Genomic DNA, 26,993 nt, shown 5'->3' with positions numbered 1-26,993 from the left:
CCCGGGTCCGGAAGGTGATCTTTGCCCTGCGTCAGAATTCCGGCGCCCTGGACCCTACGTAGGAGCTAAGTGAGTGGGGTCTCTTAGCCGTGTCGTCCCGGGTGGCGTGTATTGTTTGGCCTAAAGTGTTAGCAGCACAGATGACAAGCATTGCGCATTCGGGAGGCTTTCCATTGTGCACTTAATCCATACGTGATTGTTACTTTTGGCATAACGAAAGCGCTATCCAACCAGAAGCGGCCGGCTGCTTGCTCTCCCCGCGCGCCGCGGCAGGTGTCCTCCACGCCCCGACCTCCCCTGTGCCCAAGGCTTTTTGGGCTCGGGTTCCAGGCGAAGCCACCCTAGATCCGACATTCTACCGTGACTTCTTTTTACCTTTCAGATAACTCCCAAGGCTTCTAGCTGTTTCATTCAGACGTTTTCACCAGCGCAACTACATTATTTCCAACATCCTTTTTCAGGTTCCATGATAAGAATATACTGGCGGCGAAAGAACACCGAATTGGGAGTCAGAAAGCCTGGGTTCTAGCCCTGACTGTCATTAACTAGCGGTATGACATTGGAGAAGGCTTTTTGACCTCTCTGGACTCCATTTTCCTTTTCTTTAAAATGAGGGGCTTGGAATAAGTAGCAAGTAAGGTTCCTTTCAGTTTGGTATTTGGTTTATTGACCCCCAATGTGTTTTTCGAATCCCTGCGTCAGTGAAATAGTTGTGCTTTGGTTAATCTCCGTGTAGGACTTTTCCTCCCATTATATTAATCTGTGTCCTTGTTAAATCTGGTTTTAGAGTCATTAAAAAAAATTTTTTTTCCCAAAGGAATTCTGTGCTTCCTGAGCACCCTTTACTTCTTAGTTCAGGGAAATGTACCTAAATAAGATTCTTTAAATGTGCCATTCTTGAGGTGTTTAAGAATCATTATATTGGAACATTTTAAAGACAGTGGACCCCAAAGGAAGGGACTCTTGCTTATTAAACTTTGAATCAACAACCTCAGATGCAGTGCCTGGAAGATGGTGCTCATGAAATGTCTGCTGAGGAGAAAACTAGTACTTATGTTATTTTAGTTGCTCCTTCCGTTAAACACTGAAAAGCAAAGCTGTAGAAATGCAGTGTTGTGATCAGAAGAAATAGAAGACTCAAGGAAGAAAAGACTATACTACTGAGTTCTGAGCTACACTGTTGAGGTCTGTTGTGGTTTTCTCTCAGTAAACTCTTCTTTTGTCCCAAGAGTAATATTCAAAAGGCATTATTCAATAGGTATTTATTGGCATTATTCATTAGATATTTATTGGGTGCCTTCTTCCCACTCTAAAGCATCTTTTTTGGGGGTGGTTGGGAAGAGGGGAAAATGTTAGGGTTGAAAGACAGTTCCAAGTAGAGGGAGCATATGCAAAGTTTCAAAGATTAGAAGACAGCCATTGGAGATTACAGGTGAGACAGAATAACAAAAATTTGGGAGATAGGAGTGAGGGAACTATAAGAGCGTAAGAGATGGAGTGAGAGATTAACAGAAGGCAGATAATGAGTCCTTATATAGCATGTTTTGAAGTTGTACATTAAACTAGGGATAATCTCCCCCCATCCTCCCAAAGAATGTTTGGCAAAGAGTTGATGAGTGCAAATTTGCATTTAAAAAAAAAAAGACTGTTGTTGTGATTTGGTTAGTTGATGTTTCAGGAGTGAAAAAAGAACCCTTATAAGTTTGTTATTGTATTTCAGTGTTATTATGGTAGGAACATTAACAATAGTTCTAGTTAATATCTAGAGAGTACTTAGTACGGAATTCCATCTCTCTGGACTGTGAGCTCTTCCAGGGCGAGAACCCAGTTTTACTCATTGTTGTAACTCTAGCACAGTGTTTTGTGTGTAGTAGATATCCAATTAATATTTACTAACTTGATTTCAGTATTAACCAAAATAGTATTTGAAAACTTTTTTCCTAGGAGAAACATGAACCAGAAGATACTTAAGTTGGAGAACTTGCTACGATTTCACACTATTTGTAGGCAGCTGCACAGCCTGTATCAAAGAAGAATGTTGGCACAGTGGAGGCACGTGTTTTCATCTGCTTACCTGGTGTGGACAGCTCAGCTGTACCCCCAGCCCTGGCAGACACATGCGCTCATCAGGACCGCTTTATCTCAACATAGGCTTCTGGTGACAAAGAAGGTAGTTCTAGATTTCTCTGAGTTTCTCTATTATTTGGTATGAGATAAAAGTGCCTAGAGCCATGAGTAGAAATCCATTTTGAGTATTTTGTCATTTTTGAAATCTTTATGCCTTAATGCTACATTCCAGGCAATAAATCTTTGTGAGGAAGGGAGGTTCTAGTTAGTTGTTTAGTAATGTTGATTAATTTGCTTATTTATATCAGTGTATAACAGTGAATTAAGGAATCAGGATTTTAAATTTTAGTCTAAGGTTTAACAATTTATGGGAGTGTTGGTAGAAATAGGAGCCCTGACTGTGGTAGATATTCCAGAATAAATCTCAAAGTTTTTTCTTCCTTCTTTATGTGTTCTGAATATTTAATAGGAAAAAAAATCGCAGAAATCTCAGTTATCTTCAACAAAATCTAAAAAGGAGGTGGAGGTATGGATTGGAATGACTGTTGAGGAGCTGGCCAGAGCAATGGAAAAAGACATAGGTGAGCCAGATAATTTTATAAGGAAAAATATGGAAACGTGGAATACCTGGTATTTTATTTGCAGTAAGATTAAGGCATTCAAGGATGAAAATTAGACTAGTGCTTTAAAAAGATGTTAAGTAATTCCAATATTTTTCACTTTAGATGACAAATCCTAATTAGTTTCTTGGCTCTTTGCCAAATCTAGTTCTCTAAGATTTTGCTTTTAATAAAAGTGGAAAAGATTTTTTTAATTTGAACTAACCTTTCTTGCTCAGAAATCTCATGGGCTATTAGAATAAGTCCAAAGAATGCTTTTGGACTGAGGGACCGTATTTATACTCATTTACTTTCCTTTTGTTTCTCTATAATTCTCTAATTGCACTCATTTTGACAATTTCTGTAGTGTAGTGCCAGCAGAAAAATATTTGTAGTAATAACTACAACATTTTTTTTCCTTAATAAATTTATTTATTTTTGGCTGAGTCGGGTGTTTGTTGCTGCTTGTGGGCTTTCTCTAGTTGCAGCGAGTGGGGGCTGCTCTTCGTTGCGGTGCGCGGGCTTCTCATTGTGGTGGCTTCTCTTGTTGTGGAGCACGGGTGCTAGGCACACGGGCTTCAGTAGTTGTGGCACGTGGGCTCAGAAGTTGTGGCTCGCGGGCTCTAGAGCACAGGCTCAGTAGTTGTGGCGCATGGGCTTAGTTGCTCTGCGGCATGTGGGATCTTCCCGGACCAGGGATCGAACCCGTGTCCCCTGCATTGGCAGGCGGATTCTTATCCACTGCACCACCAGGGAAGTCCATAACTACAACTTTTCATAATACCATTTTTATTAGAAATGCAATAAAAATTGTAATTGGCCCGCTGTATCCAAGGGTTCTGCATCTGTGGATTCTACCAACCGTGAATCAGAAATATTAAAAAAAAGAAAAAAAAAATCCAGAAAGTTCCAGAAAGCAAAACTTGAATTTGTCATGCATCAGCGACTGTTTCTATAACATTACATTGTATTAGTTATTGTAAGTAGTCTAAAGATGATTTAAAATATATGGGTGGATGTGTGTAGGCTATATGCAAATACTGTGCCATTTTATATAAGGGACTTATATATAAAGTCCATGTATTTTGGTATTCAGGGGATGTCCTGGAACCATGCCCCTGCAGATACTGAGGGACTACTGTATTTATTACCAATTTAGGATTGTTGGAACAAAATTTTCATTTCGTTTTCATTATAAACTGACATTAAAATTTAGTAAACAAGAAATAGCTTATTATTGTAGCAAAATAACAAGTGAAGCAGACTTGGCAAAAAATTACTACTAATAACATATTTATTGAGCTGTTACTATATACCAATACTTTATATGTATTAACTCATATAATTCTCACAATTCTCTAGAAGCAGGTATGATTATTATCCCCATTTATAGATTGAGAAACCAAGGCATAGAGAGGATAAATAATTGCCCAGGATTTCACAGCTACTATGTGGTGGAGCCAGGATTTTGAACCCAGGGAGTATGGCTCCAGAGCAGATGCTCTTATTCACAGACCAGATTTTCTCTCAGGAATTGTTATTTTGTAAATCACAGCAGAGCTAGAGTTTTAATGTGTATCCTGCCTGAAAGTGTTACCACTATTTGTGACAGTACATCCTCACAAAGAATAGAAAATTAGCACTCTATCTTGTGTTTTTTTTAAACTTTGCATTGGATTATGTAATCATTTTATAACTAGAAAACTTTAAGAGAACAAATGGACATGGCCATGTCATTCAGAATTTTTCCAAGGAAAACTGTGTTGATATGATTTTGTAAATGATATTGATAACAGACTTGATTTTTAGAACTTTTTATTATTGGCATTTTTCATATATATATGAAAGCAGAAAGAATGGAATGATAAGCATAATGTTTGCATGAGCCAGTGATAACAATTATTAATATATCATTTAATCCATGAGTACTTACATATTGCTAAATGATAATTCTTTTTTTTTAAACATTAACACACACACGCATAACCATAATTCCTTTGTATCACCAAAGAAATAGAATAATTAAAATACAGGTTTAATCCTGTGGATCAGTGCTCTAAATCCAAAACTGATTTGCTATGATTTAAATAAAAGTTATCTATTTGAAACTTATTTAATATTATAATCATACCTCTTTTGAATTTAAGATAGTTTTCATATGGTGAATATTTTTAACTGCTATATTAGCAACATACATACATCCTAACCCCCCTGCCCCGGCTCAGTTAAAATAACTTGATGTGGGAATTCCCTGGCGGTCCAGTGGTCAGGACTCTGCGCTTTCACTGCCAGGGGTGTGGGTTCAATCCCTGGTAGGGGAACTAAGATCCTGCAAGCTGTGCAGTGCAGCCAAAAAAGAAAATTGATGTAATATTTCTGGTTAAAATGCTTTGGGTACTTTTCTACATGTAAATATTTAAGTCTTGGATAAAGATAAAATAATATGTTGATACTATATGCATTTAATGTAGAGGGAAAAAGATTATCCCTATGTATAAGCTACCTCTCAAAAGTTTAGGATAACATATTGGAAAACTATAGTTACTGGATTATTAAGGATTTTTAGCATTATTAGAAACAGAATTGTACTCATTATAATTTTTACGTTTAGGTTTTATTGTTTTCTGAGAGCATATCCATATAGGAAATTTATGTTGTAGCATTCTTTTTTTAATTTTTATTTTATATTAGAGTATAATTGATCTACAATGCTGTGTTAGTTTCAGATGTACAGCATAGTGATTCAGTTATACATATACATATATCCATTCTTTTCCACATTCTTTTCCCATATAGGTTATTACAGAATATTGAGTAGTTTCCTGTGCTATACATTAGGTCCTTGTTGATTATCTATTTTATATATAGTAGTGTGTATATGTTAATCCCATACTCCTAATTTATTTATGTTTTATTTTTATTTTTTTAAGTTAATTTTTATTGAAGCATAGTTGCTTTATAATGCTGTGTTAGTTTCTACTGTACAGCAAAATGAATCAGCTATACATATAGATTTATCCCCTCTTATTTGGATTTCCTTCCCATTTAGGGCACCACAGTGCCTTAAGTAGATTTCCCTGTGCTATAGAGTATGTTCTCATTAGTTGTCTATTTTATACATAGTATCAATAGTGCCATACTCCTAATTTAAAATGTGTTTTCTTGGGGAAAAATGTGGTAGGGAAATACACAAGAAAGCATTTCTTGGCATTATTATGGAGTAGGATCAGTGAGGTGCTGAGGCTGGCTTGTACCAGTTTGTGAGCCTATTGCTAAATTATAAGGAATTATGTGAGCTGGTGTAAACACAACCATTTAAAAAATTAAGTCATAAATGGAGGTAAATAAATACTCATTAATATTTTCACTTCTTAATTATTTTACTGCATTTTACTATTAATCTATAATCTTGAGGTTATTTACATTTATTGTACCTACATGGTGGAAATACTATTTAATAGTGTGCTGTTTCACATCTCTTTTCATCTCTGTGTTCAGTGACTTCATATTGGTGGCTTGAAGTCAGACGTGGGGGACAGCAGCCCCCAACCTCTTTGGCACCAGGGACTGGTTTTGTGGAAGACAATTTTTCCACTGACGGGGGGTGAGGTTGGGGGGATGATGGTTTCAGGATGATTCAAGCGCATTTATTGTGCACTTTGTTTCTATTATTATTACACTGTAATATATAATGAAATAATTATACAGCATAATTATACACCATAATGCAGAATCAGTGGGAGTCCTGAGCTTGTTTTCACTTGCCACTCACTGATAGGGTTTTGAATTGAGTCTGCAAGCAGTTGGTTTATTATGGTCTCTGTGTAGTCAAACCTCTCTGCTAATGATAATCTGTATTTGCAGCCGCTCCCCAGCGCTAACATCACTGCCTCAGCTCCACCTCAGACCATCAGGCATCAGATTCTCATAAGGAGCCTGCAGCCTAGATCCCTTGCATGTGCAGTGTACAATAGGGTTCGTGCTCCTATGAGAATCTAATGCCACCGCTCGTCTGACAGGAGGCGCAGCTCAGGTGGTAATGCAAGCATGGGGAGCGGCTGTAAATATAAATGAAGCTTTGCTCACTCGCCAGCCGCTCACTTCCTGCTGTGCGTCCTGGGTCCTAACAGGGGGTTGGGCACCCCTGGTGGCGGGTATTTGTACTATGGAAATTGGGAAGTGCTATAAATCAGGACTTTTTTTTAGGAGCCTCAGAGTAAACATTTACCAGCACACTACTGAATAGGAAGTTCTTTTAGTGTAATATTCTGCGTGTTTGAAGATGCCTTTCTTTTATATCTGTCTCTCAAAATATATATTTATAGGGTGACTGAAAGTCTGGAAGCATAAAACTAGTTATTTCATTATCACCACTGATACTTTATTTATTACGCACAGGAAAATATGACTGGAATTAAAGCACATTAAATAAAATGAAAACAACAAGTAATTATTTTTCCTATGTTTTGCTACTTTTTGGACATCCTAAATAGATACATAAATAGTGTGTACATGTATTCTGTGATACTGTATGTGTGTGTGTGCATATATTTATGTATATACATATGTAAATATAGTCAATCCTTATTATTTGGGGATTCTGAATTGGCGAATTCCCTAAAATGCATTTGTAGCCCCAAAATTGATACTTGAAATGCTTTTGTAGTCATTCCTGGACATGCACAGAGCGGTGAAAAATTTGAGTTGCCTGACCTGATCACGCATTACTAGTGAGGTTCAAACAAGGCAACACTCTGCCTTCTCTCCTCTCATACTGTAAACAAGTGTCATTTTTGTGGTTTATTTAGTGCCATGTTTTTCTCATTTTTGTGCTTTTTTTTGGTGATTTCGCTGTTTAAAATGGCCCCTCTGCATGGTGCTGAAGTGCTGTTTAGTGTTACTAACTACAAGAAGGCTGTAATGTGCCTTACAGAGAAAATACATGTGTTAGATAAGCTTTATTGAGGCATTAGTTATAGTATAGTGCTGTTGACTGTGAGTATAACGTTAATGAATCAACAACATATATTGAATAAGATGTCTTTAAACAAAAACACATAAAACAAGATATAGCTGATGAAAATGTTGTGACCAGAGGCTGAAGGAACGTAACCCCGTATTTCCCTTCAGAGCAATGATTCAGTATTTGCTAATTCACTGTTCCCAGTGAGTTATAGAACATAATTACCTTGAATAATGAGAATCGACATGCAATTTAATGTTTTATTAATTGCTCAAGTAGTTCATAAGGTACATGGTAAATATTCAAATATTTATGAATATGCAGAAATATCAATTAATATAAATGTATCATATTTTTTTTCCTTTTTTTTTTTGATGTGGACCATTTTTAAAGTACCTTATTGGATTTGTTACAATATTGCTTCTGTTTTATGTTTTGGTTTTTTGGCCTCGAGGCATGTGGGATTTTAACTCCCCGACCAGGAATCGAACCCGCACTCCCTGCATTGGTAGGCGAAGTATTAACCATTGGGCCGCCAGGGAACTCCCTGTATCATATTTTAAAGATTATTTTCTTTTCAACTTTTTTGTGATTCGTTAACATTAGAGAAACGGATAGCTTATATAGTTATTCCTCTCATTGAGTGTATTGTTTATATAGATGTTTATCAATAGAGGTCACTTTCTGGAACATTTAATTCGTGATCCTAAAAGGTTTTATCTTGTTTCACCCAGATTGTGTATATGAATCTTTATTGAACACTGCTGTTGACATAGATTCACTAGAAGCACGCTCACATTTAGATGAAGTCTGGATCAAAGAAGTGATAAAGAAGTCAGGGATGAAGTTAAAATGGAGCAAATTAAAACAGGACAAAGTCAGAGAAAATAAAGATGCTGTAAAAAGGTAAAACTTAACTGTATAAATTGGGGGAAGGAGACCACATTGTTTTATTCACACTTTTTAATGGAAACATTTGCCTTAAAATTCCTTTTGCAATTAAAATGATGTGTGAGTATAGGTTAAACTTTTCTTCAAAGTGCTTAAAGTATCAAAAAGTATATTATAAAACTCTAAGAGTTATTTTTCTTAGTTTGCTGAGTGTATATATTGATCCTGAATTTTAAAATTTTTTTCAGTTTTGCTCACTGTTATGAAGATACCTACAGTAGGTGGGCAGTCATTATTATTTTATCATAAGTCAGTGTATGTATAGAAGAGGAAAATAGTTATGTCTAATCAAAGCTAAATGTTGTGTTTTATTGTTAATGGTAGTTCACAGAGATAACTGCAGATCAGTTCACTGGCTATAAAGTGTTTCTGATATTTAAGAAATGAAACTCCTTTGCTGTCAATTGTAGGCCCCAGGCAGATCCAGCTTTATTAATACCAAGGTCCCCAGTTGTTACTATAATGGGCCATGTTGATCATGGAAAAACGACGTTACTTGACAAACTGCGAAAAACTCAAGTGGCAGCAATGGAAGCTGGAGGCATCACTCAGCACATTGGTGCCTTTCTTGGTATGAACACAGATCACCTTACAATGTGCTTGGGAACCCCACATATTATTTTCTTAAAATGGTGTCACCGTATGAAATATATGAATTTAAAGTAAAAGAAAGGCTAAAGCCTAAAGCCATTGGTTTGATGAAATGTAGAGCTGGTGGTTAATAAAGGTTATTTTGTACAGTGTATAAGAAGAAAGTTATACCTTTTGTATTCTAGCTCATTCTTAGTTTGGTTTAATGAGCCGAAGACTCTTCAATGCTAGGTTGTCATAATGTTACCACTCATAATTGAGTAACAGCTGTCATTTGCTGAACGCCTAGCATGTGCCCAGCACTGTTCTGAGCACCTTACATGCTTTATCTTTTTTTATCTTCGCAACATCATGAGGTAGGTATTAGTATTCCTACATGCATATAAGGAGGCTGAGGCTTGTTTAGGTTGAGTTACTTGCTCAAAGTACACAGCTAGTAAAGTGGCAAAGGCAGCATTTAAACCCAAGGCTGTTGAACTCAAATCCTGAGCTTCTAACTGTGTACTAAATTGCCTCTGTTGCTCAAGACAGTTGTGCAGCTGGTGTTTGCTAATGCAGGAGTGGCTGCCTAGACAACTATCAGTCTGGTTTTTCCTCCAGAATATATTCCAGTTGGTACATTTATGAAAATAGTTATATTCTAGAAATAGGTTGAGTTTTAGTTTGAAATTATTACATGAAAAGAAAACCCTAAAGGTCTCACTGGTATGTTATCACTTTTCATTGTGGAGTGATGATCCAAATGCATTGTTCTGATTAAGATTAATGGAAAGAATAAAATTATTTTGAAGAATTATTGATTGTGTTGATAAGGTCATGTATATTCCTTTGTATTAAGGAAGTATACATTTGAGTGCTTAGAGTTCTTGGATTTCTGTTTCCACAGTTTCTCTGCCTTCTGGAGAAAAGATAACCTTTCTTGATACTCCAGGACATGCTGCTTTCTCAGCAATGAGAGCCAGAGGTGCTCAGGTGACTGACATTATCATATTGGTTGTAGCTGCAGATGATGGAGTGATGAAACAAACTGTAGAATCCATTCAGCATGCCAAAGATGCTCAAGGTACTGTGTGGCTAACTTACATGTATCAGGAAGGAAGTTGCTTTCTTTTTTTTAAAGGATCTACTACAAAGTCACTGTTTTTACATGTCGCTCATTTAATCTTCCTGGCAATCCCAGAATTATTATACCTGTTCTACAGGTAAGGTGCAAAGAAAGTTGAATTGTTTTCCCAAAGACATTAACTACTAAGAAGAGTATAGCAGGATTCAACTTGGGACTTGTGACCACAAGTATATTCCTTCCTCTACTGTTTACTTACTTGGCATGGTGTGACAATTTAACAGTCTCAGATGACTTTTTAAAAAACGTTTTAACGTTTAACAGCTATAAAAGTAAGCCTAGAATAATGAACCCCTATGTACCCATCACCTCAATTCATTAGGAGTTACAAAGTGGTGATATTCTAATTGTTATTCCTTATTCATTTATTATCTGGAATTCTTCTCTAAAAGAGACTTTTCCCTCATCTGCTTTAAATAAGTTCTTATTTGGTCAAAGGTATAAAATCGAAACTTTTGGAAAATACTTGGCTATATTCTCCCTTATTTCTCCATTTAAAAATTGTAATAATAGGGAATTCCCTGGCAGTCCAGTGGTTAGGACTGCACACTTTCACTGCCGAGGGCATGAGTTCAATCCCTGGTTGGGGAACTAAGATCTTGCAAGCCACGTGGCGTGGCCAAGAAAAAAAAAATTGTAATAATAAACCCCACACACATACTTTGTACATTCATTCTTATTGTGATATGACCCTAAACCCACTGAGAAAATACTGTTGTCTTGAGAAAATGTACCTGAAGGAATGCATCCTATTCCCCTAGGTTTATTGGCAAGAAAAAAAAGAAAGGGTTGACAATCATTGATCTAGTCCAGTGTTTTTTTCATCTCACAACATGAAAACTAAGACCCAGAGGGTGGCAGGAAATTCCCCCGTTACAGTTAATTTGCAACATGCCTGCATTTGGAATCCGGTCTTCTAGCTTGTGTTCCTCTCTTTATTTTTTAATTCCTCAAAACTACCTTTGTGGAATGGGCTATGTTCTTAATGATCCTAGGGAATATAATAAAAATAAGAATGGTAAATCTGTCAGGGACCCTGTAACAAAGCAGATGGTTGAGATATGATGAATTCCTTACATCATGCTTTCTGTACCTGTTCTCTTGGTGCCTGTTAAGTTCCAGCCGATTGATATAGAATGTACTTTTTCATAATAATAGGCTGTGGATTGCATAGCTCTTTCGTGTCTATTTTCAATTTCTATTCCTTTGATACCTGAGAAAATTGCAGAGTTGGTTAAACTCAATCAGAGAATTATCTCCTAGAATTTTGTGTGAGTTCTCTAATGAAAGGGTATGTTTAGTAATGACAAGTAGATTATAAGATTATTTGGTTCATTCATTAAGTAAACATTTATTGAGAATCTACTTTGTGTCAGTCACTCAGCTAAGTGTGTATGAAGAAAGAGTTGCTGTAAATCCTAAAAGAAAGTTTACAATAATGGTACTTAGTTTCACCCCAGGGTGAGATGTTGGGTTTTAACAGGGAACTCCTGGAAAGAAGAGGCAAATGATCTAGTGGTATTAGAATTAGAATCTTCTCTTGATTTTTTTTTTCTGGAGATTATCTCTAGTGTAGTTGCTGATCTTGCTTTCGGATTTAAGGATAGTCCTTTCTCTACCCTAAGTACTGTTGTGTGTTTTGTTTTTGTTTTTTAATAATCATAATTGCGTATTCTTTATACAGAATCTTATAATTGCAGTTTTGACATCTCTCATCTGGAATCCTTCATGTGTATAAAGCAGAGTAGGTGGGTGTAAAGTGGGTCTTTTTAGGTCTTTTGTTAGATAAATACATCCGCTGGGTCAAGAGAAAGCCAGAAAACGTTGGCATCTTTCATTTTGAATACCTGGAGTTGAAGTGTCATCATTTGCACTCTTCTTAACTCTGTCTCTTTCAGTTCCTATTGTCCTTGCCATAAACAAATGTGACAAAGCTGAGGCTGATCCTGAGAAAGTGAAAAAAGAACTGCTAGCTTATGATGTGGTATGTGAGGATTATGGAGGCGACGTTCAAGCAGTGCATGTTTCTGCACTCACGGTAAGTGCAGGCACCTCAGAGACAGTGTGTTCAGATGGGAGTGCTACACATCATGCACATAGTGCCTTATACCTAGAGAACATTTTGACATCCATAATTTCTGTTGTTGTTTAAAAATTCTCTGAGAACTAGGCGAAGCTGGTATCATTATCCTAGTTTGGCAGATTAGAAATTAGGCTCAGAAAGATTAGTCATCAATCCAGAGGGGTCAGGTTTACCTATTCTTTTCTTACTACGAGGTACTTAGAATGAAGAGAATAAGTGGTGAATGATGTGGGGATAGGATAATAGTAGGATAAAGACTTTAAAGCAGAAACGAAATTCAGTTGGTAATAAAAAGTGCTTGTTTTTAAAGTGAAAAACTATAGAATAGGTCTTAGGGCATTTAAGAGAAATTTAAACAAATAAAACTTTTTACTAATACAGTGTTGAAATATTTGGGTTCAGTTTGTTATTGATTGACTCAGTGTTTCTGTGAACTAAATTGCTGTAAGTTTTATAATGTTATTTATGATGAATTCCATTTTCTTTTAAATTACCAATTATTCTCTTCTGGATAAAATACACCAAGGAAGCTCAGTACCTGCTTTGTGATAGCATTTTCCAATTCTCTTGTCCTAAACAGGTTGCTGCTAAGTAAAAATTTCCTTTTTTGTCCATTCTTACCATATTCCATGGTTTACTTGTAATATGGACTTTTTTTCTTCTGATCATTCGATGAAGAAATTGTACTTTATTTGGCCACCTTCCTCCAATTAAGTCTCATTTTATCTTTACTTTTCCTAAATTTGTTACCTCCAAGATGATTAGAAATTATGCCTCTGTTAATAGTAAAATTATGCCTCTTTTTCTCTGAAACTCATAAAATGCCACCTTACTTGTCTTCTTTCTACTATACCTTGATTGTTACTACGATGTGAAAACCAGATGGCAAGATTAGAACATTTGAAGACATGACCACCTTTTCTGCCCAGATATTAGATGAGTAGATAGATAGATATAAAGCTGCTTAGGCAAATTTGGAGGCATGGCAAAGATGAATCCTGGGAATGGAGGTAAGAGAGTGGCAGGGAAGTAAGATGAGGCCTTCTTTTCTGATGAAGAATAGAGGACTCTTCATGCAAAGAAACAACCCCTGCTCTGCTTTTCAGAGCAGCATTTTGTAAATTGGAATAAATACTAGGAATAAGTAGATGGGTACGAAAAGTGTTTAGTTAGTTTTGTTACAGTTGTTTCTGTTGCTTTATATTGTAACAATTGTGAGCAAGCTCTTAGCTGACATGGAGAATGGAAAAATCCCTTGTCTATCAGTTCCAGTTCCATCACCCGTTAATCAGCTGCATGATCTTGGAGACTTAGAAAGCATAGTAGACATAGATCATTAAATGTGAAAGAATCATCTAATCTAGCTCCTTCATTTTACAGTTGAGGAAAGGTGATCCAGGAGGTGAACTGATTTTCCAAGGTTGTACAGCTGGTAGTTGCAGAGTATAGGTTATAGTTTGGGTCTAGTCAGTGCTTTTTCTCCTTATTTATTTAATAAGAGTAAGTAGTGTTTGATTTACTTATTTTACAGGATTCTTGAGTGGATCAGATGAAATCAGTGAAAGCTTGTTCAATTGGATAGAACTTCAATTGTAATGTAGCACTGTAAAGAAAGTGAGAGGAAGAAAACACAATTGTAGAGACAGATGGAGGACAGAGGGTGAAAGAAGCATGTGTTTATAAAAGGGTATTAACAGGGCTTCCCTGGTGGCGCAGTGCTTGAGAGTCTGCCTGCCGATGCAGGGGACGTGGGTTCGTGCCCCGGTCCGGGAAGATCCCACATGCCGCGGAGCGGCTGGGCCCGTGAGCCATGGCCGCTGGGCCTGCGCGTACTCCGCAACGGGAGAGGCCACAACAGTGAGAGGCCCGTGTACCACAAAAAAAAAGGGTATTAACGAACTCTAGTAGATATTCTTAAAAAAATATAGATAGATAGATAGATGGATAATATATATATTATATATGTATAATATCTATCTATATATGTATAGCCACTGTTTGTTGCAAGATCAGTCCCTGGGTCAGATTTTCTTGCTTATCTCTTCTTCCCTCCCTCCCTTCCTCCCTCCCTTCCTTCTTTCCTTCTGTCAAATAGGGTAATTCATGTTTTGGGGGTTTTCTTAAACATCTTTATTAGAGTATAATTGCTTTACAATGGTGTGTTAGTTTCTGCTTTATAACAAAGAGAATCAGCTATACATATATCCCCATATCTCCTCCCTCTTGCATCTCCCTCCCACCCTCCCTATCCCAGCCCTCTAGGTGGTCACAAAGCACTGAGCTGATCTCCCTGTACTATGCGGCAGCTTCCCACTAGCTATCAGTTTTACATTTGGTAGTGTATATAAGTCCATGCCACTCTTACTTTGTCCCAGCTTACCCTTCCCCCTCCCCGTATCCTCAAGTCCGTTCTCTACGTCTGCATCTTTATTCCTGTACTGCCCCTAGGTTCTTCATAACCATTTTTTCTTTCTTTTTTTAGATTCCATATATATGTGTTAGCATACGGTATTTGTTTTTCTCTTTCTGACTTACTTCGCTCTGTATGACAGACTCTAGGTCCATCCACCTCACTACAAATAACTCAGTTTCCTTTCTTTTTATGGCTGAGTAATATTCCATTGTGTAACTGTGCCACATCTTCTTCATCTGTTCATCTGTCTGTGGACACTTAGGTTGCTTCCATGTCCTGGCTATTGTAAATACAGCTGCAGTGAACACTGTGGGACATGACTCTTTGAACAATGGTTTTCTCAGGGTATATGCCCAGTAGTGGGATTGCTGGGTCATATGGTAGTTCTACATTTAGTTTTTTAAGGAACCTCCATACTGTTCTCCATAGTGGCTGTATCAATTTACATTCCCACCAACAGTGCAAGAGGGTTCCCTTTTCTCCACACCCTCTCCAGCATTTATTCTTGTACATTTTTTGATGATGGCCATTCTGACCGGTGTGAGGTGATACCTCATTGTAGTTTTGACTTGTGTTTCTCTAATGATTAATGATGTTGAGCATTCTTTCATGTGTTTGTTGGCAATATGTATATCTTCTTGGAGAAATGTCTATTTAGGTCTTCTGCCCATTTTTGGATTGGGTTGTTTGTTTATTTGATACTGAGCTGCATGAACTGCTTGTAAATTTTGACGATTAATCCTTTGTCAGTTGCTTCATTTGCAAATATTTCCTCCCATTCTGAGGGTTGTCTTTTCATCTTGTTTATGGTTTCCTTAGCTGTGCAAAAGCTTTTAAGTTTCATTAGGTCCCATTTGTTTATTTTTGGTTTTATTTCCATTTCTCTAGGAGGTGAGTCAAAAAGGATCTTGCTGTGATTTATGTCATAGAGTGTTATGCCTATGTTTTCCTCTAAGAGTTTTATGGTGTCTGGCCTTACATTTAGGTCTTTAATCCATTTAGAGTTTATTTTTGTGTATGGTGTTAGGGAGTGATCTAATCTCATACTTTTACATGTACCTGACCAGTTTTCCCAGCACCACTTATTGAAGAGGCTGTCTTTTCTCCACTTACATTCCTGCCTCCTTTATCAAAGATAAGGTGACCATATGTGCGTGGGTTTATCTCTGGGCCTTCTATCCTGTTCCATTGATCTATATTTCTGTTTTTGTGCCAGTACCATACTGTCTTGATTACTGTAGCTTTGTAGTATAGTCTGAAGTCAGGGAGCCTGATTCCCCCAGCTCTGTTTTTCGTTCTCTAGATTGCTTTGGCTATTTGGGGTCTTTTGTGTTTCCATACAAATTGTGAAATTTTTTGTTCTAGTTCTATGAAAAATGCCATTGGTAGTTTGATAGGGATTGCATTGAATCTGTAGATTGCTTTGGGCAGTAGAGTCATTTTCACAATGTTGATTCTTCCAATCCAAGAACCTGGTATATCTCTTCATCTGTTTGTATCATCTTTAATTTCTTTCATCAGTGTCTTATAGTTTTCTGCATACAGGTTTTTTATCTCCTTAAGTAGGCTTATTCCTAGCTATTTTATTCTTTTTGTTTCAGTGGTAAATGGTAGTGTTTCCTTAATTTTTCTTTCAGATTTTTCATCATTAGTGTATAGGAACTCAAGAATTTTCTGTGCATTAATTTTGTATCCTGCTACTTTACCAAATTCATTGATTAGCTCTAGTAGTTTTCTGGTAGCATCTTTAGGATTCTCTATGTATAGTATCATGTCATCTGCAAACAGTGACAGCTTTACTTCTTCTTTTCCGATTTGGATTTCTTTTATTTCTTTTTCTTCTCCGATTGCTGTGACTAAAAGTTCCAAAACTATGTTGAATAATGGCAGTGAGACTGGGCAGCCTTGTCTTGTTCCTGATCTTAGTGGAAATGCTTTCAGTTTTTTACCATTGAGAAAGGTGTTGGCTGTGGGTTTGTCACATATGACCTTTATTATGTTGAGGTAAGTTCCCTTTATGCCTACCCTCTGGAAGGTTTTTATCATAAATGGGTGTTGAATTTTGTCAAAAGCTTTGTCTGCGTCTATTGAATTGATCATATGGTTTTTCTTCTTCAGTTTGTTAATATGGTGTATCACATTGATTGATTTGCGTATATTGAAGAATCCTTGCATTCCTGGGATAAACCCCACTCGATCATGGTGTATGATCCTTTTAATGTGCTGTTGGATTCTTTTTGCTAGTATTTTGTTGAGGATTTTTGCGTCTATGTTCATCAGTGATATTGGCCTGTAGTTTTCTTTCTTTGTAACATCTTTGTCTGGTTTTGGTATCAGGGTGATGGTGGCTTCGTAGAATGATTTTGGGAGTGTTCCTCCCTCTGCTATATTTTGGAAGAGTTTGAGAAGGATAGGAGTTAGTTCATCTCTAAATGTTTGATAGAATTCACCTGTGAAGCCATATGATCCTGAGCTTTTGTTTCTTGGAAGATTTTTAATCACAGTCTCAATTTCAGTGCTTTTGATTGGTCTGTTTATATTTTCTATTTCTTCCTGGTTCAGTCTTGGAAAGTTGCGCATTTCTAAGAAATTGTCCATTTCTTCCAGGTTGTCCATTTTATTGGCCTATAGTTGCTTATAGTAATCTCTCATGATCCTTTGTATTTCTGCAGTGTTAGTTCTTACTTCTGCTTTTTCATTTCTAATTCTATTGATTTGAGTCTTTTTTTTTTTTTTTTTTTTTGGCGGTACACGGGCCTCTCACTCTTGTGACCTCTCCTGTTGCGGAGCACAGGCTCCAGACGCGCGGCTCAGCGGCCATGGCTCACAGGCCCAGCTGCTCCATGGCATGTGGGATCTTAGTGGACTGGTGCACGAACCCGTGTCCCCTGCATCGGCAGGCGGACTCTCAACCACTGCGCCACCAGGGAAGCCCTCTCCCTTTTTTTCTTGATGAGTCTGGCTAATGGTTTATCAATTATGTTTATCTTCTCAAAAACCCAGCTTTTAGTTTTATTGATCTTTGCTATTTTTTCCTTCATTTCGTTTTCATTTATTTCTGATCTTTATGGTTTCTTTCCTTCTGCTAACTTTGGGGTTTTTTTGTTCTTCTTTCTCTAGTTGCTTTAGGTGTAAGGTTAGGTTGTTTATTTGAGATGTTTCTTGTGTCTTGAGGTAAGATTGTATTGCTATAAACTTCCCTCTTAGAACTGCTTTGCTGCATCCAATAGGTTTTGGTTTGTCGTGTTTTCATTGTCATTTGTTTCTAGGTATTTTTTTATTTCCTCTTTGATTTCTTCAGTGATCTCTTGGTTATTAAGTAGTGTATCGTTTAGCCTCCATGTGTCTGTATGTTTTACAGATTTTTTTCCTGTAATTGATATCTAGTCTCGTAGTATTGTGTAATTCATGTTTTTAATGCTTAAAGAGAAAAGTGTAACTGTCGAGAATTATTTGGCTTTCTGATCCTGGTATTTACATTTACAGATATTATTTATTAATGTATATTAACAGGGTTTTTGTTATTAAAGGGCGATAACATGATGGCTTTGGCAGAGGCAACAATTGCTCTTGCAGAAATGTTAGAATTGAAAGCAGACCCTACTGGTCCAGTTGAAGGAACAGTAATAGAATCTTTCACAGACAAAGGAAGAGGGTAGGTCTGTTAAAATGGTTGCTTTCTAATAATTTTATTTCATTGTTTTTGTGACTTGATTATATAACAGTATCTTATGTTTATTGCACATTATTGTTAGTCCCTGAACAATATTTTCAAAGCATTTGTTTTAAAAAATATGGATTTCCCTGGCAGTCCAGTGGTTAAGACTCCACGCTTCCACTGCAGGGGGCACGAGTTCGACGCCTGGTTGGGGAAGTTCTGCATGCCGCTGCGGTGCAGCCAAAAAATATATATTTTTTTAAAATAAAAATAAAAAGTACTTTATTGCACTGGCACACAGAACACAAACATGCAGTTATCAGTAGATCTTAGCAAATATGTGTATACACTTAGTAGTCATATTTAGGTGACTTAGTAGTTCAATTTGCTTGGTATCTTTTTTTCTCCCCACTGACTTAACTGAATTGCTAAAGCCTTATAGACTAACATAACTTGGAATAAAATGGCAATTGTTGCATTTTAGGGTTTCTAAATTCTTTATGTTCTTACCCATTAATATATAGTAAGATTGTTGGAATAGTGTTCTCTTCTTTAATTTCCCTCCCTATTAGCAAAAGAGGTCTTTTCACTGCTTAACAAATTATAGAAAGGAGATTAGGATTCTGTCAGAACACTTAGCTGTCTGCACCCTTCACTACCATAACCTTACAAGAAATGTTTTTTGTTTTCTTTTAATTGTAAAAATTGCATAATATTAAATTTACCATCTTAACTATTTTGAAACGTACAGTTTAGTAGTATTAAGTATATTCATATTGTTGTGCAACAGATCTCTAGAACTTTTTCATCTTGCAAAACAAACTCTGTACCCATGAAGCACTAATTTCCCCGCCCTCCTCCACCCAGCCTTTGGCAGCTATCTTTCAGTAGTTGTTTCCATGATTTTGGCTACTTTAGATACTTCATATGAGTGGAATCATGTAATATTGTCCTTTTTGACTGGCTTATTTCATTTAGCATATGTTCGTCCAGGAGGTTCATCCGTATTCTAGCATGTGACAGGATTTTCTTTTTTTAAGGTTTTATAATATTCCATTATACATACATACTGCATGTTCTTTATCCATTCTTCCACTGATGGACATTTAGCTTGTAATTTTGAAGAAATGTCTTTATAGTATGAAAAACTGTTTGAGAAGTTGAGAAGTGGTGGAATTAACCCTGTGTGTTCAAATTATATATTTTTTAATCTCATAAAGATATCTTTACTGAGAAAGTGCCGTTATATCATGATTATGGCATTAAGAGTATATACTTTTATTTTCATATTAGTCCTGTTACTACAGCTATAATTCAAAGAGGAACTTTGAGAAAAGGCTCCATTCTGGTTGCTGGAAAGAGTTGGGCAAAAGTACGCTTAATGTTTGATGAAAATGACAAAGTAATCAATGAGGCCTGTCCCAGCATGCCAGTGGGAATTATAGGCTGGAGAGACTTCCCTTCTGCAGGAGATGAAATTCTTGAAGTAGAATCTGAGGTATATCAAGCTTAATTCCTCTACAGTAGATATGATATAATGATTTAAAATATCAATCTATAATGTTATACCAAATAAGTAATAAATAATTCAGGACTATAACGGGCTGTGAGGGGGGGCTAGTGATGTCATTTTAGAGTTTGGCTGTAAAATTTGGCTTTTAAAATTTGAGATAAGATTTTTAAATAATTTCAAATTTACACAAAGCCTCCATATAAAAGTTTTGTAAGTTTCTTAAAACTTTAAAATTAGTGGTTTCATATATGAGCTAGGCTAATTTCATAGTGGAGGAAAAAACCAGCAGTTACTGGTTTCTATTTAGTTAAATAATTCCCTTTTTTTTTTTTTCCCCTATAAAGCCAAGGGCACGTGAAGTTGTTCACTGGAGGAAGTATGAGCAAGAACAGGAGAAAAATAAAGAGGATCTGGAATTAATAGAAGAAAAACGAAAGGAACACCAAGAAGCACATCGGAAAGCCCGCGAGAAGTATGGCACTTTGCACTGGAAGGCGAGGTCATTTATAAAGTACAAAATAAAAAAACAGCAGCAACCCTTAAAGCCAAAAGAAAAAGCAGGAGGAGATTCAAATGTACTTCCTATAATTATTAAAGGTGACTTTTAAAAGATTTTACTTTACATCTCATTTTAGGAATATATGTATTTTGTCATTCTCACAATTAATTTGGGCCATTAAATTTAAGCCAAAATGATTTCAGTATTTTGGGGGGGAATTTTAAAAAATTGAGATATACTTGACATGTAACATTATATTAGTTTCATAATGATTCAGTATTTGCATATATGGTGAAATGATCACCATAATAAGTCTAGTTAACATCTGTCACCATGCTTAGTTATAAAATTTTTTTTTCTTGTGATGAGCACTTTTAATATCTACTCTCTTAGCAACTTTCAAATATGCAGTGAAGTGTTATTAACTATAGTCACTGTGCTGCATATTATATTCCCATGACATATTTACTTTATAACTGGAAGTTTGTACCTTTTGACCCTCTTCACCCTTTTTGCCCACCCCCTCACTGGGGGAGATTTCCTTAGTAAACATTTATCTAGTGGATTTTGTTGTAAATGTACATTTGGTTCTTTATACTTTATTCAGTTAAGTAGATATTTATAATGCTAAACCTAAAGAAAAGTGGATTTTGTGGTAAATGCTATTCCTATTATTGCTTTAAATATATTATTGTCATTTTTGTGTCTGTTAATTTCTAACTCCTATCACCAATAATTTTAAACTTTTGCTGCATTTAGGTGATGTTGACGGTTCCGTAGAGGCCATTTTGAACATTATGGATACCTATGATGCTTCACATGAGTGTGAACTAGAGTTAGTACATTCTGGTGTGGGTGATATTAGTGAAAATGATGTTAACCTTGCTGAAACATTTCATGGTGAGGATTCCATTTCCTGTTTGTTTAACTGTGTTCCCTAGAGCATACTCTGAACCATTTGCTTCTGTCTTTTCTTGCTGGGCTAGTCACACCTGACATTTTACCCCCATCGGTATCCCCCTTCCTGTTGCAGTTCAGTCTCAGCTAGTGATTGAGGGCAAGTGGGATGTGCAGTATTGCAGCCACAGCTCCACTGTGGCTGTCATTGTTGTACTGAAACTTTGGGGAACTATTTCAAGCCCCAGTAGTATTTCTTGAATGTACCATTACTGCCTCCTCACCACTTCCAGGTTCCCCCCCAACCCAGGCTTGGTTCTCTCTCTCTCTCTCTTTCATTTAGACTTTTTGAATGCTCTTTAATCTGCAATCAGCCTACTCAGTACTTTCCTTCATCTTTTACTTTTGGTTGCCTATTTTTGTTTACTTATAATTTTACAAATTATATTTTTCTTAAATCAAAAGCTCTTTTTAGCTTTATATGCCTTGAAGACAAGGGGACTGTTTGTGAGTCAAACTTACGATACATGGAAAGGGGACTCATGACTGCATGACTGTCGCTTTAACTAGGTTTAACATCTAGGCAAAGCACCAGTGTTATTGAGTGATTAATGAATCATTTAGGAAGGGGGTACTTCATGACCTAACTTGATTAGAATTAGATGTTACCTCTACTACTGAAAAGATGTTTTCCATAATGTTGGTTATTTCAAAGTATTTTATGGGCACTGACTTTTCTATTAATGCAGATAGTATGATGCATTGAATGATTTCTTAATGATAATAAGACTTTCAAGGTGGTTCTGTTTTTCTTCTGATTAAGCCATTTGCGTAAATTTTTTTTCACACCCCCAACGTATTTGCAGTTAAATACATTATTTGTTCTTTGGTAAAATGGTCAGCTCCATGGAACTTCTTTCATTTCTTAAACAACTCTTGAACTTTACCAATTAAGTAACTACAGTTGACACTTGAACAACACGGGTTTGAACTGCGGGTCCACTTATACGTGGATTTTTTCAATAGTAAATATTACAGTGTACTACAAGATCCGAGGTTGGTTAACTCCTCGGATGTGGAGGAACCGCAATTATATGGAGGGCCAACCATAAATTATGCTCGGATTTTCAACTACACGGAGGATTGGTGCCCCTAACACCTGTGTTGCTCAAGGGTCATCTGTATTTTTTGAATATCTTTTGGCCAGCTGAATATCTAAAAGCACACAACAAAAGTTGTAGACTATAAGATTATAATTAATAACAGAATTGTTATTAAAATAATGTAGTATTTCAGTTCTAATCATTTTTTTCTTATTTCTCTGGTATGAAAGCTTCGTTTAGCATATTGCCTTGCACATAATGGTCATTTAAAATAATGTTCCTTAAATGATTGGATTTAAAAATCATAAAGAAATCTTCCTTGTTTAATAAGCCACAGTAGAATTTATAAAATCCTTTCATTAATTTAAAAAATTAACTAGTTTTCATGAGAAAAAATTGTAGAATTTACCTCTCCTACTCACTTTTAATTTACATAGAAGCAAAAAATTTAGATTTGAGTTTTTGCTTGGAAGACAAACTGTTTAATGCAATATTTGTGCTACTTTATTGTATTTATGCTTTCCAGGTGTTATATACGGCTTCAATGTGAATGCAGGCAATGTTATCCAGCAGTCGGCTGCAAAAAAAGGAGTAAAAATTAAACTTCACAAAATCATTTACCGTCTTATTGAAGATTTGCAGGAGGAACTGAGCAGTAGATTGCCCTGCATTGTGGAAGAGCACACAATAGGTGAGTGTTCACTGAATGTTTAAACATTCGTATCTAACCTGCTGTAAATAACACTTGAAAACAAAGTTTAAGGGAAATGTATTTTGCTGTTTAAATATGTTCACTGTTCCAACACATATCCTGTGTTCTAGAAAAAAATGACTACTATAGATAAAGGTTCAGTGTAACTTCGTATGAATTATAAACACCTGCCCTCTGCAAGGTGTTGTGCTTTTGGCTGTGAGGATACAAAGGCAAATAAGGCAGTAAGAACTTGCCCTCTAGTTAGACATAAACCACTAATTGTAATACAGAGTAGACTGGGATGGGAGGCATAAACATTATTAACAGTGTTGTGGAAGGAGCCATTGATTTTGTCCAGCAGCTGGCAAAGAAATCCACCATGAGAAGAAAATTTACATTTAAATATTAAACATTTAAAAATATTTTTTTCTAACATATCCCTTGGCCAGTTTAACGGCTAAATTTATTTCAGATGGACTGAATCAGTTTATCTCTTCTCTTTCCTCCCCACATCCGGATATTTTTGGTTAACTTTTAATTTTGATGATAGTTTTATATTTCCAGAAAAACTACTGGAGAAGTATAAGCAACTCCCTCCCACTTCACCAGTTGTTTACATTTTGCCCCATTTGTTTTAGTCCTCCCCCTTCAAACACACACACACACACACACACACATTTTTTTTCTGGGCCATTTGATAGTAAATTTGAGATACTGTGTTCATTTGCCCGTAAATATTTGCATTTCCTAAACACAAGGATGTTCTCGTATAAAACTGCAGAACAAGTATCAAACTCAGGAAATTGAACATTAATACTCTTATCTAAGTCAACAAGTATCAAACTCAGGAAATTGAACGTTAATACTCTTATCTAAGTCACAGTCCATGTTCCAATTTTGTTCATTGTCCCTATATAATGTACTTTATAAATATATATTTTTCCCTCAGTCCAGGATCACAGATTAGGTTCTTCAGTCTTTTGACCGTGACATTTTTGACGTGTATATAGGCCAGTGATTTTGTTGAATGTACTTTAATTTGGATTTGTCTGTTTCCTCATGATGAGACTCAGTATTTGCATTTTTGGTCCACAGTACAGATTTATTTTAGGCTTTTCTGACCTACTTAACATGATCACACAGAGATTTGTATGTTCTTGTGCTAAGAGCAATTTGGAAAACTGAGTCATATGAGGGTTTCCAGGGGTAAGTGAGAGCACCAAATAACACTAATTCTAGAAAACTGGTACATTATAGTGTGTGGTACCGTGTCATTATTGGAATTTGTTTTAAATTTCAGTCAGTAAAAAAAAATTAAGCTGACTCACAGAATTAGTACTCTTAAGTTTATATAAATTACCCATGGTGAGATTAAAAATAAATCAGGCAACAAGGGATGGTCCATTCAAGAAAATATATTGAGGGACAACTGAAAATCAGGTTTTCATGGAACAGACAGGAATTATACTAATCTTATCAACTGATAGCATCTTCTATTGCATTTTATTCATCCAAAAAAGTGAACATTTCATTTATTTTTCATTCTTTTGGTAAGCACATGTAGTTTTGTTGATTTTCTTTTCCAAGAATACCCAAGGATTTTCATGTTTTTATTTCTAATATTGGCCAGGAAAGTAAAGTTGGTTGAGTTAGAGAAAATTAGGACTTTCTTGCACAAGTTTGTAATTTTTCTCACACCTTTAACTGTTACTCTGCCGAATGTCAGAAATTATGTATTTCTCAGAATTTTTGTTTTCTGTATACTTAATGTTCTCTTCTTCCTAAAGGTGAGGCTTCTATACTAGCTACCTTCTCTATAACAGAAGGGAAGAAAAAAGTTCCTGTGGCCGGCTGCAGAGTCCAAAAGGGACAGTTAGAAAAACAAAAAAAATTTAAATTAATACGTAATGGACATGTTATTTGGAAGGGTAAGCAACATAAAACTCTTTCTATAATATCATATCCAGTCACCAAAACCTGATGATCCTGGGTAACTGAAATCTTTCACTCCCATAATCCTAGTTCAGGCCACTTCTTGCTAACTCATATCTGGCCTCCAGTCCTAATGACTCTCCCAGGATTGTTAGTCCCCAAATCTTTCTAAGGTTCTAAAAATTGGCCCCAAACTACCTTTCCAGCCATGTCTCTCCTACACTTGGATCCACATCATATTTTCATCCTTTCTTAACAAGCTTGTGCCTGCATCGTCTTCATCCTGGTGTAACTCATTCTTCAAGTCCTGAGTATAACCCCCATCCCCTGTAAAGTGTTAACCTTTGAAAAGGGAGACAGTACTTTTTGCTACAAATCACATCTTGTTTATAGCAAACTTCATTTTTCTTTGGTTTCCCTGGTATTTTGTCCATCTTTTCACATGACAGGACTGTAAAATCTGTAAGAATTTCAGTGTAATTTTTTCCTTTTAACACCAGACTACAACTGCACTTGTTGGGTACTTATTTGAGTTATATGAACCATAAGTTTTTTTCTCTTTTTTAAGGCTCATTAATCTCACTGAAACACCATAAAGATGATATTTCAGTCATCAAAACTGGAATGGATTGTGGTCTTAGTTTGGATGAAGAAAAGATAGAATTTAAAGTGGGAGATGATATTGTCTGTTATGAAGAAAAGGAAGTTCTAGCCAAGACTTCTTGGGATCCAGGATTTTAAAATTGTATTAAAAATGTAAATAATTAAATGTTTTGCTTTATTACAGAGCAACTAGTTTCGTCTTACTAAAGGTAATAATTCACCACTCACTACTGGTCAGAAAGTTCTGCCGAGCATTAACAGGTGTTAACTGTCAAAATGCTACAGAATTAGGAAACCTTATTTAAGGACGCATCCAACTAGAAATCCTGGAGTAGGGAAAGAATATGGCTAAAGGGAATTGTTAATTATTGGTGTATCAGTGAATCTAATAATCAGTTTAATAAACTTCAGGTGCTTACTTTAGTTCATTGATATCAAGAAGTAAGCCTCCCTGAACTGAGCTCCATAGATAAAATATGGTACCAGTCAAATACTGTGAAACGATTATTTTTCAGTGTCCGCAGTACCAATGAGCAAACCTCAGAACTTAAAATTCCAAAGAGGAGTTCACACTCAACATTAAAGGACTTTGGGTGATTTTTTTTTTAAACAGATCTTTATTGTTGTATAATTGCTTCACAATACTGTTAGCTTCTGTTGTAAAACAAAGTGAATCAGCCATATGCAGATGAATTTTTTAACTGGTAACTTGCGAGCTCTGCCGCCTTTAAACTTCCTTTGTAGGAAACCAGTGTCAATACATTGTAGCTTCTTTTTAGGCAAGGTTATAATACCAATTCACACAAACCAATGTTTCTCAATCTGGGGGTGGCGGAGGTTCCTCCCCACCCCTAGGGGTCATTTGGCAATGTCTGGATACTTTTGGTTGTGGGGAGGGGTAGTGTGCTACTGGCAGCAAGTGGGTACAGACCAGGGATACTGTTCATCACCCTGTGATATACAGCAAAGTCCCTACAACCAAAAATTATCAGTCAAAGATGTCAGTACTGGGGGCTTCCCTGGTGGTGCAGTGGTTGAGAGTCCACCTGCCAATGCAGGGGACACTGGTTTGTGCCCCGGTCCGGGAAGATCCCACAAGCTGTGGAGCAGGTGGGCCCATGAGCCATGGCCGCTGAGCCTGCGCGTCCGGAGCCTGTACTCCGCAACGGGAGAGGCCACAACAGTGAGAGGCCCGCGTACAGCAAAAAAAAAAAAAAAAAAGTCAGTACTGCTGAGGTACAAAGAAACTGACCTGTATCTAGACAGCTGGTATCAAATACAACATAATTCTGCCAAGTACAGAT

The 26,993-nt window shown here is 36.4% G+C and overlaps 1 protein-coding gene across 7 annotated transcripts; it reads left to right on the top strand.

Moving 5' to 3' along the window:
- Nucleotides 1–26,960, top strand: MTIF2 (mitochondrial translational initiation factor 2). 7 transcript variants are annotated; one of them, XM_082852275.1, is made up of 15 exons: nt 1–69; nt 383–551; nt 1,945–2,170; nt 2,537–2,648; nt 8,364–8,535; nt 8,991–9,151; nt 10,058–10,234; nt 12,193–12,332; nt 18,321–18,445; nt 19,742–19,946; nt 20,306–20,558; nt 21,220–21,360; nt 22,987–23,151; nt 24,942–25,082; nt 25,655–26,960. In XM_082852275.1, the coding sequence occupies exons 3-15, from the start codon at nt 1,952–1,954 to the stop codon at nt 25,825–25,827; spliced, it is 2,184 nt and encodes a 727-aa protein (XP_082708401.1). In that variant the 5' UTR covers nt 1–69; nt 383–551; nt 1,945–1,951; the 3' UTR covers nt 25,828–26,960. The 7 variants fall into 7 exon arrangements, with proteins under 7 accessions (XP_082708401.1, XP_082708402.1, XP_082708400.1 ...); XM_082852276.1 differs by having other exon boundaries at nt 383–1,047; XM_082852274.1 differs by having other exon boundaries at nt 383–1,185.
- Nucleotides 26,961–26,993: the final 33 nt, after the last annotated feature.

This window comes from Leucopleurus acutus (assembly GCF_964270905.1).
Source record: "Leucopleurus acutus genome assembly, chromosome: 12".
Classification (NCBI taxonomy): domain Eukaryota; kingdom Metazoa; phylum Chordata; class Mammalia; order Artiodactyla; family Delphinidae; genus Leucopleurus; species Leucopleurus acutus.
This window is presented reverse-complemented; position numbering and strand designations above follow the sequence as displayed.

Coding starts and splice junctions, on each gene's coding strand:
- MTIF2 (XM_082852275.1), top strand. CDS start 1,952: ATGAACCAGAAGATACTTAAGTTGGAGAACTTGCTACGATTTCACACT. Junction 10,235..12,192: donor GCATGCCAAAGATGCTCAAG/GTACTGTGTGGC, acceptor TGTCTCTTTCAG/TTCCTATTGTCCTTGCCATA. Junction 23,152..24,941: donor TGTGGAAGAGCACACAATAG/GTGAGTGTTCAC, acceptor TTCTTCCTAAAG/GTGAGGCTTCTATACTAGCT.